The sequence below is a fragment of the Phalacrocorax aristotelis genome, chromosome 2 (assembly GCF_949628215.1).
Source record: "Phalacrocorax aristotelis chromosome 2, bGulAri2.1, whole genome shotgun sequence".
Taxonomy (NCBI): domain Eukaryota; kingdom Metazoa; phylum Chordata; class Aves; order Suliformes; family Phalacrocoracidae; genus Phalacrocorax; species Phalacrocorax aristotelis.
In genome coordinates, this window is record NC_134277.1 from 164,113,305 (window position 1) to 164,129,664 (window position 16,360).

Consider the following 16,360-nt stretch of genomic DNA (forward strand, 5'->3'; position numbering starts at 1 on the left):
GCTACATAAATTGTCTAATTTGCATCAGAGTATGATAAACAATCATTTTTAAGTCACCTGATGTAGTCCATGTAAGACAGCAGGTATGCGTGTAATGACTCTTCTGTGCCAGAAAATGCCTGACTTTCCAAATCAGGCAAGGAAAACACAGTGAATGCTGCAACCGTACTCACTACAACTAATCTACCCTGGTAAACAATCATTTATCTGACCACCCAAGGCATTTTGTTGCGTTTAGATTCATAAAGATTTCCCCTAAAGTGTCAAAGTTTAATACTGGTTTTAGAGTATGTAATATTAATTTTCCTGCCACCTACATGCACTCTGAAGTATGTGAACTTCATCTCCATCCTCCAAATAAATGCTTTATTTTTGAGAAGTGCCCAGATATAACATTTGTACATAACACTAAACACCTCCAGATCATGCATGCACTCATTTAAAGCCCGAAGGATATTTCTGGAATTTGCAAATTATCCGGGGGGGGGGGGAGGGGCCTCAATTCTGATAGACTGAATTATTGAAAGGCCATTGTTTACAGAGCAGCACAACTGATAAAAGGAGGAAATTCATGCTTTTAAACAGTCTGTACATGAGAACACATAGAAAATGAATCACCTCAGTTTATCGCTTGAGCCAGAGAGAACATAAATTGGCATCCAGAGGAAGACAGAAATTTAAGGTTAAGATGATCTGAACAGAAAGCTATATAAAATTTATCAGCATATTAAAAGAGATTGCACTGCCTCTTGGTGGGACACCTGCCAAAGAGAAAACTGACACCAAAGAGAGGACCAGGCCACTGTAGGGACTGATCCTTTCTACTCACTGTTCTCTGTATCAACACTGGCGTGGGGAAAGTAGCCTTGCCTGGAAGCATGTTAAGGCTTCCTGAGCTGAGTGTGGAAGCTGTTTCTGAAGATTGCTCGTCCCAGTAACATCTATGTTTTGTCATTACTCTGCAGTTCTGGCTTCCAGGTAATTCAGTCTCTATTTGCAGAAAGATCCCTACCTAAAATGCTTTTTACTTAGTAATCTGGAGGTAGATGATGAAGCTGTGAATTTGCCATTCAGCTGCTCTACCTCCAAAGTTTAAGCTCATCTGACTTTGGAGCAAGTCTCCCTCCAGCTGCTATGCAAGATATTGGTGGGGTCATATACAGGATGTCCGAGTGGCTTCAGCTGCCCAGTCTATGCAAAACATCAGCTCTGTCCTCACATGGAACAAGCCAGGGAAGTGGCACCTAACTTTGCAGTAGAGCAGTGTAATGCAGCAGTCACCATTCACTATATATAATAGAAACTCAGACTCAAATCCTTCTGTTTACCCCATCCCAAGAAGGTACTTGCATCCAAATCTTTACTTCTCAGAAAGCCACAGACACAGGGCATTTCAAGATTGAAATAACTTCATAAAGCACCTACTTTACAAAGGGATTCCATATAAATAGGGACAGCTGAGACAGATGCTACAGTGAGAGCACAGTTATTTAGGAGACCTGCTTTCACGAAGTTTTATGCTATTTTACACAAAGTAGAACAGTTTCCAAAGACTGCAACTGGAAGAGGGAAACACCATTTGCTAGACATCCTCCCCAGCAGTGGGAACAGGGATTACATGTTTTTCCCCCCAAATGAGGGGAGACAATAAAGGACTTCAACCTCTTCTCAGTTTCAACGCACAGGTGAAACCACCTACCAGGTCTAGCAGCACTTGTTAAGTGCTTTAGTGCTCTTGCCAGCCACCACCAGCCCATCACTGCCCCCAGCTAATGAAGTCTTTCCCTCTCCTTCACTACCTACTGATCCTCCTCTTTGGAGAGTGCATCTTTCAGGTCATTCTGATTGTGGGCAAGTTCTGCTTGTTTGTCTGATGCAACCCTTTTAAATCCAATTTACTTCTGTAGAAAACCAGGTCACGTTCAGTTTAATGCTCTGCATCTACTACACTGCGAAAAAGCCACCATGAGGCTCCAACTGAAGATCACCAAATGTTAATGCAATGTATTGCTGGGTTTATCTATTTATGGAAAAAACTGCATCTGTGCTGCTTTGTACCCACTGTTACTCAAGACTTCAGAAGAGGAATATGTTTATGGAGTGTCATGAGCTGTTGGGGATTTATCCAAACCAATGTAAATAAAAATCTATGACCTGGTTTTTCCCTGTTTAGTTAAGTGGTCTGAATCAGCAGCTCAAAACTTTTCCAATAATTTCTTGCAAAATAGCCTGCAGGAAGCATATCCGAAACCTTCTCAACTGTTGTTTGGTTAAAAGAGGATGATTAAAAGGAGTCCCAGAGGGTGCATCACCACAGAAATACTGTTGCAACAAGCACACAGGAGACTCAGAGGAGAATACAGCTTAAGGGGCTGCAGCTTTGACAATCCTCTTGAAGCAAGCTTTATTAAAGCATTACGTGATTTGGCAACAGCCTGTTGACATTCTTTTCATTTCAAAAGTGGCCTTATTTTTATTTCCTTGAAAAGTAAGACTTCTGTTCATTAATTTCTCAGCCATTCCCTTTTCATAACCTGTTTCACTATCAATGTTCAGTAGAAAAACCATTGATTTGAATCTTGGTGTTCCAAGTTTCAAAAGCTGGGCGCCCAAATCTCAGTTCTGCATCTGCAAGTCTCTGCCACCAGAACCCCATTCCAAAGAGCTAAAAGGTTTCTTTTTACAGTAAAGAACAGACAATTACCTGCTGGAAAATTGCCCTGGTGGCAATTACTTCACAACAAAGGGCATGGAAGCACTATCATGTTTCATCTGTTATCACTATGGCAAAGTAACCTCTTGGTCAGAGGTGAGGTTGACCCTCACTCAAATTCTGAACAGAAAACTGAAATTCAGATGGGTGTTGTGCATGCACGTGCATTCACAGGTTCACCTGACATCTCACTCTGAGAGGGTGTTTAGACAGAAGTATAAAAAGATGTGGGCTTTGTAAATTTGGCTGAGAGTGTACGTGGGTGGAAAGCAGATTAAGAGGAAGGGTTTAGGCTAAGAAAGAGGTTGCGTAAAGGGGCATGTTTAAAACCACTCAATTTTAGCACATTTTAAGGAGGCCAAAGCCTTCCACTATTTCTCCCATCCTTTCCCCACTACCCACAGGAAATCTTTGTAAGGGAGCTCTAAAAATACAGGGATCCTGCAGTTTGAGACCCATACGTGTCCCCTTCTACTGCAGAACTGCCTTGGAAAGCAGAAGAAAACCTATATAGGCTTGTCTCAGCTATAGCAACAAGGCAGGTCCAATATGTGTGGGAAGGAAGAATTGCAAGACAATTCAGTGACTCAACGTAAGAGAAGTAAACAGCACATTTACAATAGACAAAGAAAACTTTAAAACTACTGGCTGATATGCAAATTAAAGATAACAAAAAAATCTGCTTATAATTTAATATATTCCCATGCCTAGTTCAGCACTATTAGCCTGTAGCAGCATTATTAACTGGTCCTTATTTCTGCTTCTTTACTAGGTCTCCTTGGAGTGGGAGAGAACAACAGATTTGGAAAAGAAGGGGAACAGAGATGTCAGAGTACTCAAGTCATTCCAGAAAGTTTAGTCTCTTTTAGACCTTGGATACTCAAGATAAAAGGAGGCAGCATGCTGGACAGGAAAGATTTACTGGTAGAAAGAAGCATCTGAGAAAGGGTAGAGATATCCATTTCCTTCTTTTAGAGGCCTCAAGCTCTTTCCACAGGTCACAGACTAAGATGGCTGTCGCTGCAGGAAGAAAAAAATGGATCTGAAAAACAGAGATGGTGGCAAAATTAAAAATTTTCAACTTCCATCCTTATACAAGAGCTGGCAGTCTGCATTTTTATATAGTTTGCTTTGTCTTGCAGCACACTGCTTCTATCGGTCCACAGTTCTCAGACCTGTTAGCTCACTCGCACTAGCCTCAGATCACACAAACTCTCAAAAGAAAAACTTCTGAGTATTCAAAGTGTTCTCACATGCAAGTTTTACTGCGAACACTCTTCATGCCAAGGATTAACATTCCCACAGTACACAATTAAAAGATCAGGGACTTTTGCTAAAGATTTGGAATGAGAGAAAACAGCACCAGAGAAGTATGAGACCTTTTTTAAAAGCAGCTTCTCTAGCAGACCTTATTCAGCAAAAAAAGGGAAAAGTTACCTACTGCTAAGGATTAGGAAATTTGTTTCATGCTGTGGGAGAAGCCTCTGAATTTCTTTGCACTCAACTTCCCTTTCCTACTAAGGCTATTCATCCAAAGTCACATAGTCTGTACAATCCCAAAGCCAGCACGAACCCTTAAATTCTGCCATGTTGTCATCAGTTGTGCCTCTGAAGGCCAGATTCAGCATTAAAGAAAAACAGTACAAGTATTAAAAAAAGGTCTGTAACAGCTATTGCACAGCTGCCAGACTGCGTGGCATTTACCTTGATATGGAAACAAAATGTGCTTTTACTGCCCCTAGGATTAAAATTTTAGTAGTTGGATAGCACCTTTCTTTTAAAGGTGCCTTAAACATACCCTTAACCAAGCCTTACACCAAGGACTACATGCGTTCAAAAAGTGTGCTGCTATTGATTTGAGATCAAAAGATTTTATGTACAAGAAGAGCAATACATGATATGAAAGTCTGACTTGCTCGTTGGTTAAAAAAAGTACAGTAAAATTAACCTTATACAACCCCTTAGTGGTCATGAAATTAGTCAATAAGTAAAAAATGATGGGCGGGGAGGTTTTATAGGGCAATTAACATGTCCCTCATGCACAATATTTGCAGTCTTATACATTGCCTCACCTGAGATCTGAGTAGAAACTTTACATGATCTTAAAGACTAACCTCAAAGTTCACAAGGCTGAAAAAAGTATCAAAAATAGTGTTTATTATCCTAGGTTTTCTGTACCCACTGTAAATTCAATTCCTGTCCTTAGGTTAGTCGTGCTACAGTCCCCTCTTGGGACAGGTCAGCTCTCGGGCCATTAATTCAGGAGGAATTCAGATCCTGCAATTCACTCTCAGCATTAAATGCAGCTACGCCTGGGAGCCCAGATGCAGCTGGATCATACAGGGATTTAATTTAGAGTCAAAGAGCAGGTTACAGCAACTCAAACAGTTTCTTCCTGGTAAGACAAAGTAAGGTAAGGCACAGCTCAAATGGTAAGATACAGCTTTGTAGAAAGGCAGTTATAAATACATATAACCTTAACATAAATATAACCTCTGGCAGAGTTGAGGAATAAACTCGACTACTTGAGCTCAGGTGAAAGAGAGTCAGTGCTGCTTTGTGTTGAAGGGCTTCCTCCATCTGCAAGTTTTTCCAGCCAGTCAGCCTTTTTTCACTTGAATTATAGGCAGCCTCTAAAAGCTCATCTAATCCCTTTGTTCCCTTCTCCCCTACCAGTTCTTTTAAGGTTTTTAGACTTACTTTGATCTCAGGCTTAGCCTTAGGAAGACTATCCCCTTCCACACTGAATTGAGTCAGCAATTGATAACTTAATTCCTTTGAAGAAACATACCTAAAAGCTAACTTATCTGTAACATTTCATGCTTGGTTTCTAAGAACATCTCCCTAATCTCCTCTTTACCTACATGCATTCATCTTAGACAGGTAGCAACACTAAATGTCCATGGGGAGATTCACTACTTCATACTAAAAGTTCACTCCGTATTATTAAATCTCTTCAGCATAATGACTTCTCGGCTAGCACTTTGAGATTTCTCAGAATCAGCAGTTTGAATTATTGCTTAACACACTTTTTCCATACTGGCAATTTCACATGAACTAGATTTCAAGACCCTTTAAGTATGGTCTGCTAAGCTTTAGGCTGGAAGAGTTTTAAATGTTAGATCATTTTTTTTCTGAGATATTATGTATAAATGCTTTAACTGAGAAATGACAGCTCAAACCCCAAACAGCTTTTCTACATGTATGAGACACACAGGAAATATGCCTCATACAAGACATGAGCGCCTACAAGATTTTGCTGATTTGAAAGCATTTAATGAGAAAAATAATTTCTTTTCCAAACAAAAATAACCTGTGGTATTCTGCTCTGCTTAGCTCAGCCCTTCTCTATTAAAATCTATTAATTAGCACTGAAATACACAGTTTCTAGAAATGTTATTCCTCAGCATTATTGCCTAAAAAGAACACCATGCTCGGGGTTAAGCGCAAAACTACCAACTTCAATATTTAATGCTAGACTAGCTAATGCTTACTGCAAGAGCCCATTAACTCTCACAGCAAAACAAAGCAATGCCATCACAGACAGGCACTCAGATACAAAACACAAAAATCAAGGCTATTCTGGCACCATACCAAAGAAACACCCCTTAATTTAAGTGACATTATAAAGGTAACCAGCACATGTAAACTGTTCATGCTTTTCCTTATGTAAATGTACAGTTTCTTTTTAAAAGCACTACTGTAATATATTTAATTTATGCACGGGAATAAGGAACAGCTCTGATGCTGACAGTCACTTTTGTGCCTATTAACTATTCATAAACCACTCAATAGCATTGGAAAGATCCTTTGAAGCAACAGTAAAGGCTTGGCAAAGCTTTTATCATATTAAATATAAAACGTGAAATGCCACGTTTACAGCTCCCACTGCTCATTAGTCAGACAGCAAGTTTTTCATGCTGAAAGCAGCGGCCAGCCCGTCACAGAAAACTGGGTTTTTTTTCTTCCACAGCCCTAATGAAACAGGCACATGGATCCCACTTTTCAGAACTGAAGTGGATTTACTGGTTGCATCAGCACCCAAATTGTGCTTGAATTATAACTGAAATAATCTGAAATTACCAAATTATGTTATTTATTAATGGCTTAAAGTGTTGTTAACAGAAGCCACGTACTGTGATTTCATTGAACAGGTTTCTTCCAAAAGCTAACGGTTTCTCTGAGTTTACACCATGCCAGTCATTAGCTTCTCACTTTTATTCACCCCAAATCCCTTGCAAAATAATTTCTGAAACGTATCCAACTTTTCCATGAACTGTTATGAACTGGAAGTAGATTTAGAAGCTAAGTTTAATGATGACAGTGTCTTTTCCTCCATGTATAAACAATAGCAAGGATTTTAATTCCCTCTCACAGATAAGCAGCCTTAAGTACCAGATGTTTCAGAAGACAAAGGCCTCATCCTGCTCCGATGGAGTTTATAGTATGTGGCTGAAATGTGACAGGGGAAGCAAGTGGTAGCATTAATGCACAGAACACACTCAGTAACCACAAATCACTGTTTCTCAAAAATCTCAGACTGATGAACAAGTAAACTGAGAGTGCTGAAGGCGCTGAGTTTATTTTCTAAGAGAGTTTTAATGATGGCTGGGAGGAATTGCTGATTAAATGGGTCTCTAAAAAAGGCTAATAAAGATTTCTAGAGATCAAAACTTGTGAAAATGGAAGTCAGTCTGCCATTTCTCATATATGGCATATTTCTACATCCTCTGAATTCTTCTAAACAGGTTAGCTACTTGATTTTGAATTCTTAACCTGCAGGTAGCAAGAAATCAAAGAACAAGTCAGAATAAAAAAACCCTGTGTAATATATATTTGGCTTGTTCTTGTTGCTAAGCTACTAAAGCCCAGTTATGACAAGGCTGTTACAGATTTGTAGCTGCATTTCTGACAAGGCAATGTAACATCAATCTAAGCAGAGCCATAAAGACAAAGATTAAAGTCACAAATCAGAACTTATTCCGGTAGGGTTACAGCAACTCAGGCACTTTCAGACCTTTCCAATTCACAGCATCCATCGATCCGAGCAGCTCTCACTGCTGCCTTCAGTTCTTTTGTTAAGAATTCCGGGGGGTTGGATGAGATGATCTCCAGAGATCCCTTCCAACCACTACCATTCTGTGATTCCGTGAATTCAAAACTTCAGGAAATTGAAACACATGGAGAATATAACCACTGCTGAACTGGAAAGGGACTATCCAAAGGCCTGTCTCCTTCAAGCTGCTGAAATCTCGTGGCTTACAGAACAAGTAGGACAGGTCATTGATCCGCCAAATCATAACTACACCTCTGATCCAGGGTACACAAACAGCCAGGGAAGTCAAAGACCTGCAAGCAGAAAGTATGTAACACCATACTGACGTGCCTAAGGTTTTAATGGTGGTATCAGATAAGAATCTCAGATTATTTCAGTGACCAAAGTTTTCTGAGATAGAGCACAAGCACACACTGTAAAGCTTAATTGTTAATATTCAACATACAACCGTAAGGGTCTTTTGCATACCCAAAAGGATTCTGATCCTTCAATTTATTATAAGCAAAGGTAGTTGGTTCAATCACCACATTTCCCCAGGTGCCACGTTTTTTTCAAGCCAATTTAATCTCACAGAACACAACTGAATGTTGCTTTTACCAAAACAAAAAGGAAAGGGAATAATACAGCAGTTCAACAGCTATATGCAACCCCCTCCAGTGAGGAATAAATATAGCTCATGTTGAGGCAGACAGATGTTGAGGTTGATAAAGGTAAACAGAACCATGTAAGAGGTAATTACCAAACAGCCTAGATAAGTCACCCGTGAATAACTTAACCCTTCAGTGAATCCAACCTTGTTTATTCCCCTGCTGAGGGAACATGAGCCTGAGTACGAAAGATTTCAATGATTTCCCAAAGCACTAACATTTTTGTAACCAGCTACCTCTGCTTCTTATCTAAACAGCATGGAACATCATCATTGCACCCCTGCCACCTTTTGCATTGCTTTGTCGATTTACCAGCTTTTCTAGAAGTGGGAACTCTTTTCTTCCCTTCCCCCAAATCCCACTGTTATTTTGATCATTCGGGTTAGGGAAGGAAGGGAAGAGATATTTCTCAATTATCTGGAGGAAACAGATCTACTAGAAGAGCTCACAAAAGATATGTAAGCTAGTAGACTGGTCAGTAATTAAGAGGATGGTTTATTTACACTATCTGACCTTACTCCATGGTAAGGTAAAGTCAGCTTAGCCAGCTATACTTTTTAAGCATCCAAGTGCCAGCACGAACAAGAAAGCAAATTAAAAAAGTACAGGTCACTTATGAAACTGGTGGTCTTCTCCATGCAAAGAAGGATGCAAGTTTTTGCATTCATGGTAGACAGTAATTAAACTAGTGCTGCTACTACAAATTACTTAAATCTTTAAATCTCAACTTACCCAAAAGAAAAAACATGGACATTATAAACATTCTTCGATGAAGGTGCATGTGTTTTACTCAGCAAGTCAGGTTGATCAGAAAGCTCCAATTTGGGGAACACTTATAATCTATTTTAACTATGCCACTAATAGATCCAAAAAAGGCATCTGGTAAGCTCTGAAAATGAAAATTTTCAGGAAAACTTGGAAGCGTAACTCATCAGCACCTCTCACAGCACCACCTGCACTGGTTATTGACCCCTCTATTGATGCAAAAGAAACCAACTAATTTCATACGACAACACATTTTTAACTGCAGGAAGATCACACAAAATAATTTGTACATTGCACACTCACAAGTTCAATCTCTTATGCCCTTTTGTCATAGCAAATATAAAAATACAGATGTTTTATCTGAGGTGCTAACCTTGAAATTTTTGAAGTGTTGTAAATAGTATTCAATTAACATTAGAGAGTTGGTTGAGTACTTCTGTTTGGCCACAGCTGAGCGCGCTGTAAGGTAGAACTGCATACATAAGCCAAAGCAAACATCAGCAAAAGTAATATACTTATATTACATATACACTTACAAAGCACACACACATCATTGATTTATTCATTCATGGAAGCACTCTGAGTCTGGTACTTCCATTCGGTTTCATGTAATATTTTCTGATATCTGATAGAGAACATGATTTTCTGGATTTGATAAAGGTAATACCAGATACTGTTAATACTATAAGCAGTTTATTGGAAATCTAATTACAGTACTCATGAGATGTAACACTGTCAACTCCCATTACCCTCCATTATTATCTAAAGCTATCGGTATTATGGTTTATTCATATGTATTCACGTGTTATAAATTAGATCACAAACCAAGACTCACTAGTGGTTTGAAATAAATGCAATATTTCTCAAGTAGTTGGAAAAGCCAATTTATCTGTTTATTCTAAAGTACTGTAGCCTGAAACATTTCTCCATAAATGAATAAGCTTCACTGCAATGCTTTAAGTCTAATATTGTTTCTAGTTTTTAGAACTCTTACCTTTTAATAGAGAGTTTTAGAAGCTTTTGAGGCTGCTAGCTTTATATGGGAACTCAAAAATTAAATCAGATTAAGTTTTTTACAGAGGGAAGCAATGTCAGACAGGAGATGAATGCACGTAGAAATCCTCCCCACTTACACATGGTCACAGCAGCTGAATCTGTGGCACAGCCAATAACAAAAGCAGAAAATCCTTTTTACCTTATATATTTTTAATCAGAAGACCCCACTTCTCTCTTCTTCTGACTTCAATCAATGCAAACAGATACCTAGAGTTTCGATTACAGAAATGATAAATACTTACCAATTTGCAACAACACGGGTGTTACCAAAGCTGTCTCCATGGCGTAACAAAATTCCCTGCCAAACATTACTGCGCCATGCATCACCCACAGGCGTATCGGTATCCGGTCTATGGATCCTTCACTAATGGTCTCCTCCCTACTTTCATTCTCCTTGTTTTCTGGTTTCTGAAGCTGTGCCACAGGTAGATCTTGAACTTGCATAGATTCCGAGTCAGCATTCTGGGGAGCCATTTTCATTACCAAAAATATATATATATATGTTATATCTATATAAATAATACTACCATAACTCCACAAACAAGTTAGCGTGTCTTCTCTTCCAGCTTCTTTTCCTCAGGCAAGTAATGCTTATATTCCTCTTGTAGAAACAGATATCTTGCAACTTCTTGTATAGATATGAGACATTAAGAAGGAAAAGCTATTTGGTAGGAATTTCAACATATGGCTTGCTGGTTTACTGTGAGTTAGAGTTAAAAATCCATAATTGCCATTCAGTTAATACCAGTTTCATAATTATTATTGAAGAAGTGCTGAAGTTGTTATTCTTGCTACAGAGAGGTGGAAAGGCGACACAAAGAGGTGCTCCACTGTTAATCCCCATCGAGTGGCTGATTAATCTGCAACAAAAAGCAAGCATTTAAAAATTTCAATAGCGTTTTTCAGGATATTGTGCCCCCCCCTTAACTATATACCCTATTTCCTGCTTAATGCTTTCCATTGTCCTTGCCTAGTGTAGGGTCTTTTATTCCACATTCCCTCCTACCCCTGGACTTTCCATTGAAATGCAGTTACACCTCATTTAAATGATGCTTAACTGTACTCATAAGTTCCTCCAGTTCATGGTCCTACATGAAGCCACAGAAGAATATATCAGTGTATTTCTCCGAGGTCCTCAGAAGATTAAGCACAAGACTAAAATTCTGGGAAATTTAATGCAGATTCCATTTCAGAAACAGCCTAGGATATTCCAGTACTATGCCAGGAAGATGATTCATCCATTACAATTTACTCACTGGCCACACAGACATCTCTGTTTAGACTTTTGGAAGTTGCTGGTTACTTTACTGCTGATTACTTTACAGTACCTATCACACCATCTTGCAATGAAGATATTCCTCAAGCAAGCATGAGCAAAAATAAGCCATTAGGAATATAACTTTGAGGTTGATATTCAAATATTTAAACTTCTAATGAAGACATATACAGCATATGTATCCATTTTCACATTCCACACAAGCCCAGAGCATCTTCCTCCCACATCCTATGAGGCTTCTGAAGTCCATGAAAGTAGAATGGTACAATATCTTCCACCATACATTAAGATTATTAAAATATATTCCAATCAGGTAAAACAAGCTTCTCCTGTATTTCCCTGTCCTTTGTGCCACAAAGTCTAAGCAGACATACTGTACCATGTCAATCAAAGTGTGTTTAAGCACTTAGGAAAGAAAAAAAGAAAGCATTTTATAAAAAGCCAGGTTACATAACGTTTGTACTAGAAGGATGCATGTTCACAACCACTGTGTCTGAACTCGTATCCCAGGACAAAACCCCTCGGGGGTATGGTTCCACGAGATGCTGGCTTTGGCAGCAAAGCTGGCCTAAGAAGTCCCCATGCTGCAGTTCACTGCCCCTTCAGTTGTGGCAACAAAACATCTGTGGGCTAGAGCATAAACCAGATCATTAAGTGGTGAACCTAAAAATGAGCCTGAAGAAAAAGATGACATGTCTGGGGTTTAAAGCACATCACAACAGCAACTCTTGTCTCAGAGTGACCTGACACACTGCTCTGCTAGAACTGCAGTAGGGGAACATCATCTCGAGCACTCCCTCCTGCCAATACCCTCCTTCGAGCTGTACCACCTGTGAGTTTATTGCATCTATTTTGTTCTCTCCATTCAAAAGCATCTTTTTTGATCGGGGCTTCTTCCAGGCTCCCCAAGATTACTGGAGTTCTCAGATTCAATCACTTCATAACAACTTGATACTATAATTTACTTCTGAGCTAGTCAAACCTTTAAATCACATTAGAGAAGGTAAAATAACTTACTGAACACAAGTGATAAGCAAAGCTTTAAGTTCCAAGTTTGAATCTATAAGCATTAAATTGCTCAGAACAAAAGGGACTTGAGAAAGTGTTTTTTCCACCCACTCAGAATTAAAAGGAGTTGAGATGCACTGCCTAGGGTTACTGAACGATGGCACAGATGGGTAAAGTTCTTCATAAACACTTTGTTTTCATAAAGTTTTTTCTTTCCACCAGTCAGGGTCTGGATTTGCTAAGCTCCTGCATGCAGCAGAGTTCATTTGCCTCCTCCTAGCTGTTAGCACAGCATGGAACTTGCATCAGGGGCTGAAGGGATGGAATTCTTACTTTGCTCTAGCATCTGAGGTTCCAGCTCGATCCTTGAATGGCTATAAATTTATCATAAATATGAAGTTAAATACTGTGTGTACTAGGAAAAACCCACACACAGCCACTTGTCATAACACAAGTTCTGGCTGAGTAAAACCTACGAAGCACAGGTTCCAGAGCAAGAGCAATTATTTTAATTGCAGACTAGTCATAAAATATTTAATGGTTGCAGACTCAGGCAAAACTGCATTCAGTACAATGTAAAAGTTTACATATCAGCTCTTATTATTCAGAAATCATTCAGAATGTGTGTTGTATTACAAAGCGTCATGGATAACACTCCAGTACAAGACAGCTTTAAAGACTCTAGCTTTTTCTTATGCTCAATTTCCCCTCCTGTCACTGCCTATGAAGGATTTAACTCAATTTCCCTAAACACCTCATTTGCTGGGCAGTTACAGGGTAGTGGAATGAGGCACGGAGAGGAAGGCAGTTTGTCACACCAGAATGTTTTATGATGCACTGGGGCAGCCTGCATGCGCAAGCAGGATGACACCAGGCTGGGCGCCTTTGTCACTGGAAAGGATAAAGAGCCACACAAAAGAGGATATCTGAGATTTAGCCCTTTTGAGCAAGACTCTTACAGGATAACTGAAAATGTTATTCCTGAAGTGGAAGATGATGGGGAGTAATCAGATAATTTAAGAGACAAGAATAATGGATGATAGATGGAGGTAGACTTTGAAGCTGTAATTGACACAGATAAGAACAGTATAGTTTAAACATGCCAGAAAAAGCAGTTACAGTATTGAAGTGAAACAGCAAGAGGCACAATGGACAGCTTTTATCTAAAGGAACAGAGAATTACTGTTCCATTATGACAATTTTGTGGTAACCATAACACTAGTCTTCCTGCAGCACTTTCATCTTACTTCAAGTGTATATCTAATACAACAGCCAGAGAATAAAAAGAGCCTCTCTGAAACATCTTCCAGTTCTTTCGTAAGTCCTGCAAGGCTGTGTTCATACTCATTTTAGACTGATCCAGATCCTGCTGCTGCTTTTTCCAAGCTCATTTTGAATGTGGCAAGTTTGAATAATGATTCTTCCTTACTGAAAAGGGAGACAAGTTCATTTACCTGCTGGAAGTAAATGTTACAGGAGCTTTTATGCACCAAAGAACTCCAAAAGTAAATGGCATCTAAAGAGGAGCTGGTTTACACAAGGGGGAATGGATACAAGTTGCTCTTGGGGAGATTCCAATTGGACATGAGGGAAATTTGTCACAGCGAGGACCATCACCATTGGAATAATCTCCCCAGGGAAGTGGTTGACTCAGCCACATTGGACACCTTCAAGAGTCGTCTGGACAGGGTGCTGGGCCACCTTGTCTAGATTGTGCTCTTCCTAGAAAGGTTGGACTGGATGATCCCTGAGGTCCCTTCCAACCTGGGATTCTGTGCATTAAAACACAAAAGAGGGCACGCTCCCATGTCTGCATCTAGCACAAGTATTTTTTATCACGTTTGTTGGCTAGTAAAACCAAAACTTGATTGACAGTAATTGTAATTGTAGTATTGAATATCCATGGTAATTCCCAATACAGTCCCTTTACTCATGCGGTTTAAAGGCTTCATTGCCTGAGGAATCCACCTAAGAAACATGCCACCATTATTATCATATTTTTTTAAAGAAGTGATGCACTAGGCTTACATTTTACCTGTCATTCAAGCAGAACAGGTAGTAAGAGAGCTGTACTCCTTCCTCAAACAGATGTCGAGAGTCATGGTGGCAAAACATTTCAGAAAGATGGCTTCTCTTTCATCTGTACCTTTCTGACCATCCAGCCACACTAAATTTTAAGATGTAAACTGTCACAAGGCAGCATTTATGTCAGGAAGCTGCGGCCATGTTCCTCATTCTGCCGTGCACTCACTACACTTTCCATAGTTTTAAAAGGCATTTTCATGACTAACAAAGAATAAGGAAGTAGAATGAAGAATTTCAGCCATGGAAAGCTGTTCACGTTGGGCATTGTACAGAGGGTGGTTATGAAGAGACATTTACATACAGAAATATTCCTGATCTTGCAAAGTGTAGATGGGAGGAGAGGACTGATTACACTAGCTCTTCAACCTAATTGCACATTTTACTTTGACCTTTGACCACATTGCAACGATGAAAAATCCTGTGAAGCAGTAGTTAATATTTCAACAAAACAGGCAAGTGATATAGTCTGAAAACTGATCTGTAAGCAAAATTTTATAAAAGCTGCTCAAATTGATTGTAATCTTACCTGTTATACTTTTACTATCTATCTTCCATCTAGGCATAAGTCATAACATGACTACATGAAGCACAAAACAGCATGTTATGGGCTTGACAAGGCTATATCACAATAATCCCATGCCTCAAATCAGTAGCATTCACAAAGCACATGAATTGTCAAAGAACCAGAGGAAAATTACTGCCTTTCTTTGGGGTTTTCCAAAGAAGAGGAAGAGTTATACAGGTCATATTTGTGGCCCACAAAATTCAGTGGTTTTCTTTTCCCTAGCGAGCACTAAGATGCTAAAGATGCACAAAAAGGTCACGCTAGACAATTATGCAATGCAATGCCTTGGGCAAATGACATCTATCACACTTGTCAGGGTGTTTTGTGAGTTTAGGACTTAGAGGTTGACAAGCAGTGGTCTTGCATTTGTGATACAATCATCTGGAGGTCAGAAGACTGGTAGTACAGCCATCAATCCCAAAATAAATGGTGTTAACAGTGGTCCTGCCCAAATCTTTCAAGACTGAACTATTTAATGCATGTTTCCAGATATCTCTTGCTTACACAGAATAGGAATGCACTGTTTGACAAGCAACTAGATTTTCTGAAGCAGTGCCAAAGCACATGACTTAAATTCAGCTATGGAGCATGCCGCAGATTTCAGGTAATGACACACATACTTCAGTAAGCAGTATGAAAGCCTGGCAAGTAGATACAGTTAAATGGGCCCAGCTGGATACCATGAGAAATTTCAGCTCTTTAGGAGGGCTTTCTTCCTCTGAAGCCAGAAGGCAATCCTGAAGGCATTTACCGGTGTAAGAAAAAATTCATTTCAACAGGGTAGGTGTGAGGTAGTTACAAAATCCTAAGTTCTGAAGGGGAAAATAAGCACCGCCCAAATAAAACTGGAACGAGCAAACTGGAAAGCACGGAAACAGTTCTGTCCAAAAACTACTGGCTATCTAAGGGAACAAGGTGGGAACTGAGCAGAGGTGAACTACCGCCTTCTCTCATCCTGGTCTTTAAAGTTTATTGCATTAACTTCCAGTAACTTATCTAGCCATCTCAGGTCTTCAAGATCTGCCTCTTCCATTATCATTACTTTCTTTTACATGCAAGTATACAGATTGATCAAAGCCTCCTCAAATAACAGTGAAAAGCTGCATTCAGTTTTTCTCCACAGGAATTGTTTTCTAGAAATGTATGGAATACTCTTGCTCAAACAAAGATTCTACATTTTAAAAGAATT

General features: G+C 39.4%; 1 protein-coding gene across 4 annotated transcripts in view; it reads right to left on the reverse strand.

The window, feature by feature from the left end:
• Positions 1–16,360, reverse strand: part of SLC45A4 (solute carrier family 45 member 4) — a 69,935-nt gene that overhangs the window by 29,976 nt on the left and 23,599 nt on the right. For all 4 annotated transcript variants that reach the window (XM_075085921.1, XM_075085918.1, XM_075085919.1 and 1 more), the window contains exon 2: positions 10,480–11,097. In XM_075085921.1, the coding sequence (XP_074942022.1) occupies positions 10,480–10,717 (238 nt within the window). In that variant the 5' untranslated portion in view covers positions 10,718–11,097. The remainder of the gene's footprint in view (positions 1–10,479; positions 11,098–16,360) is intronic.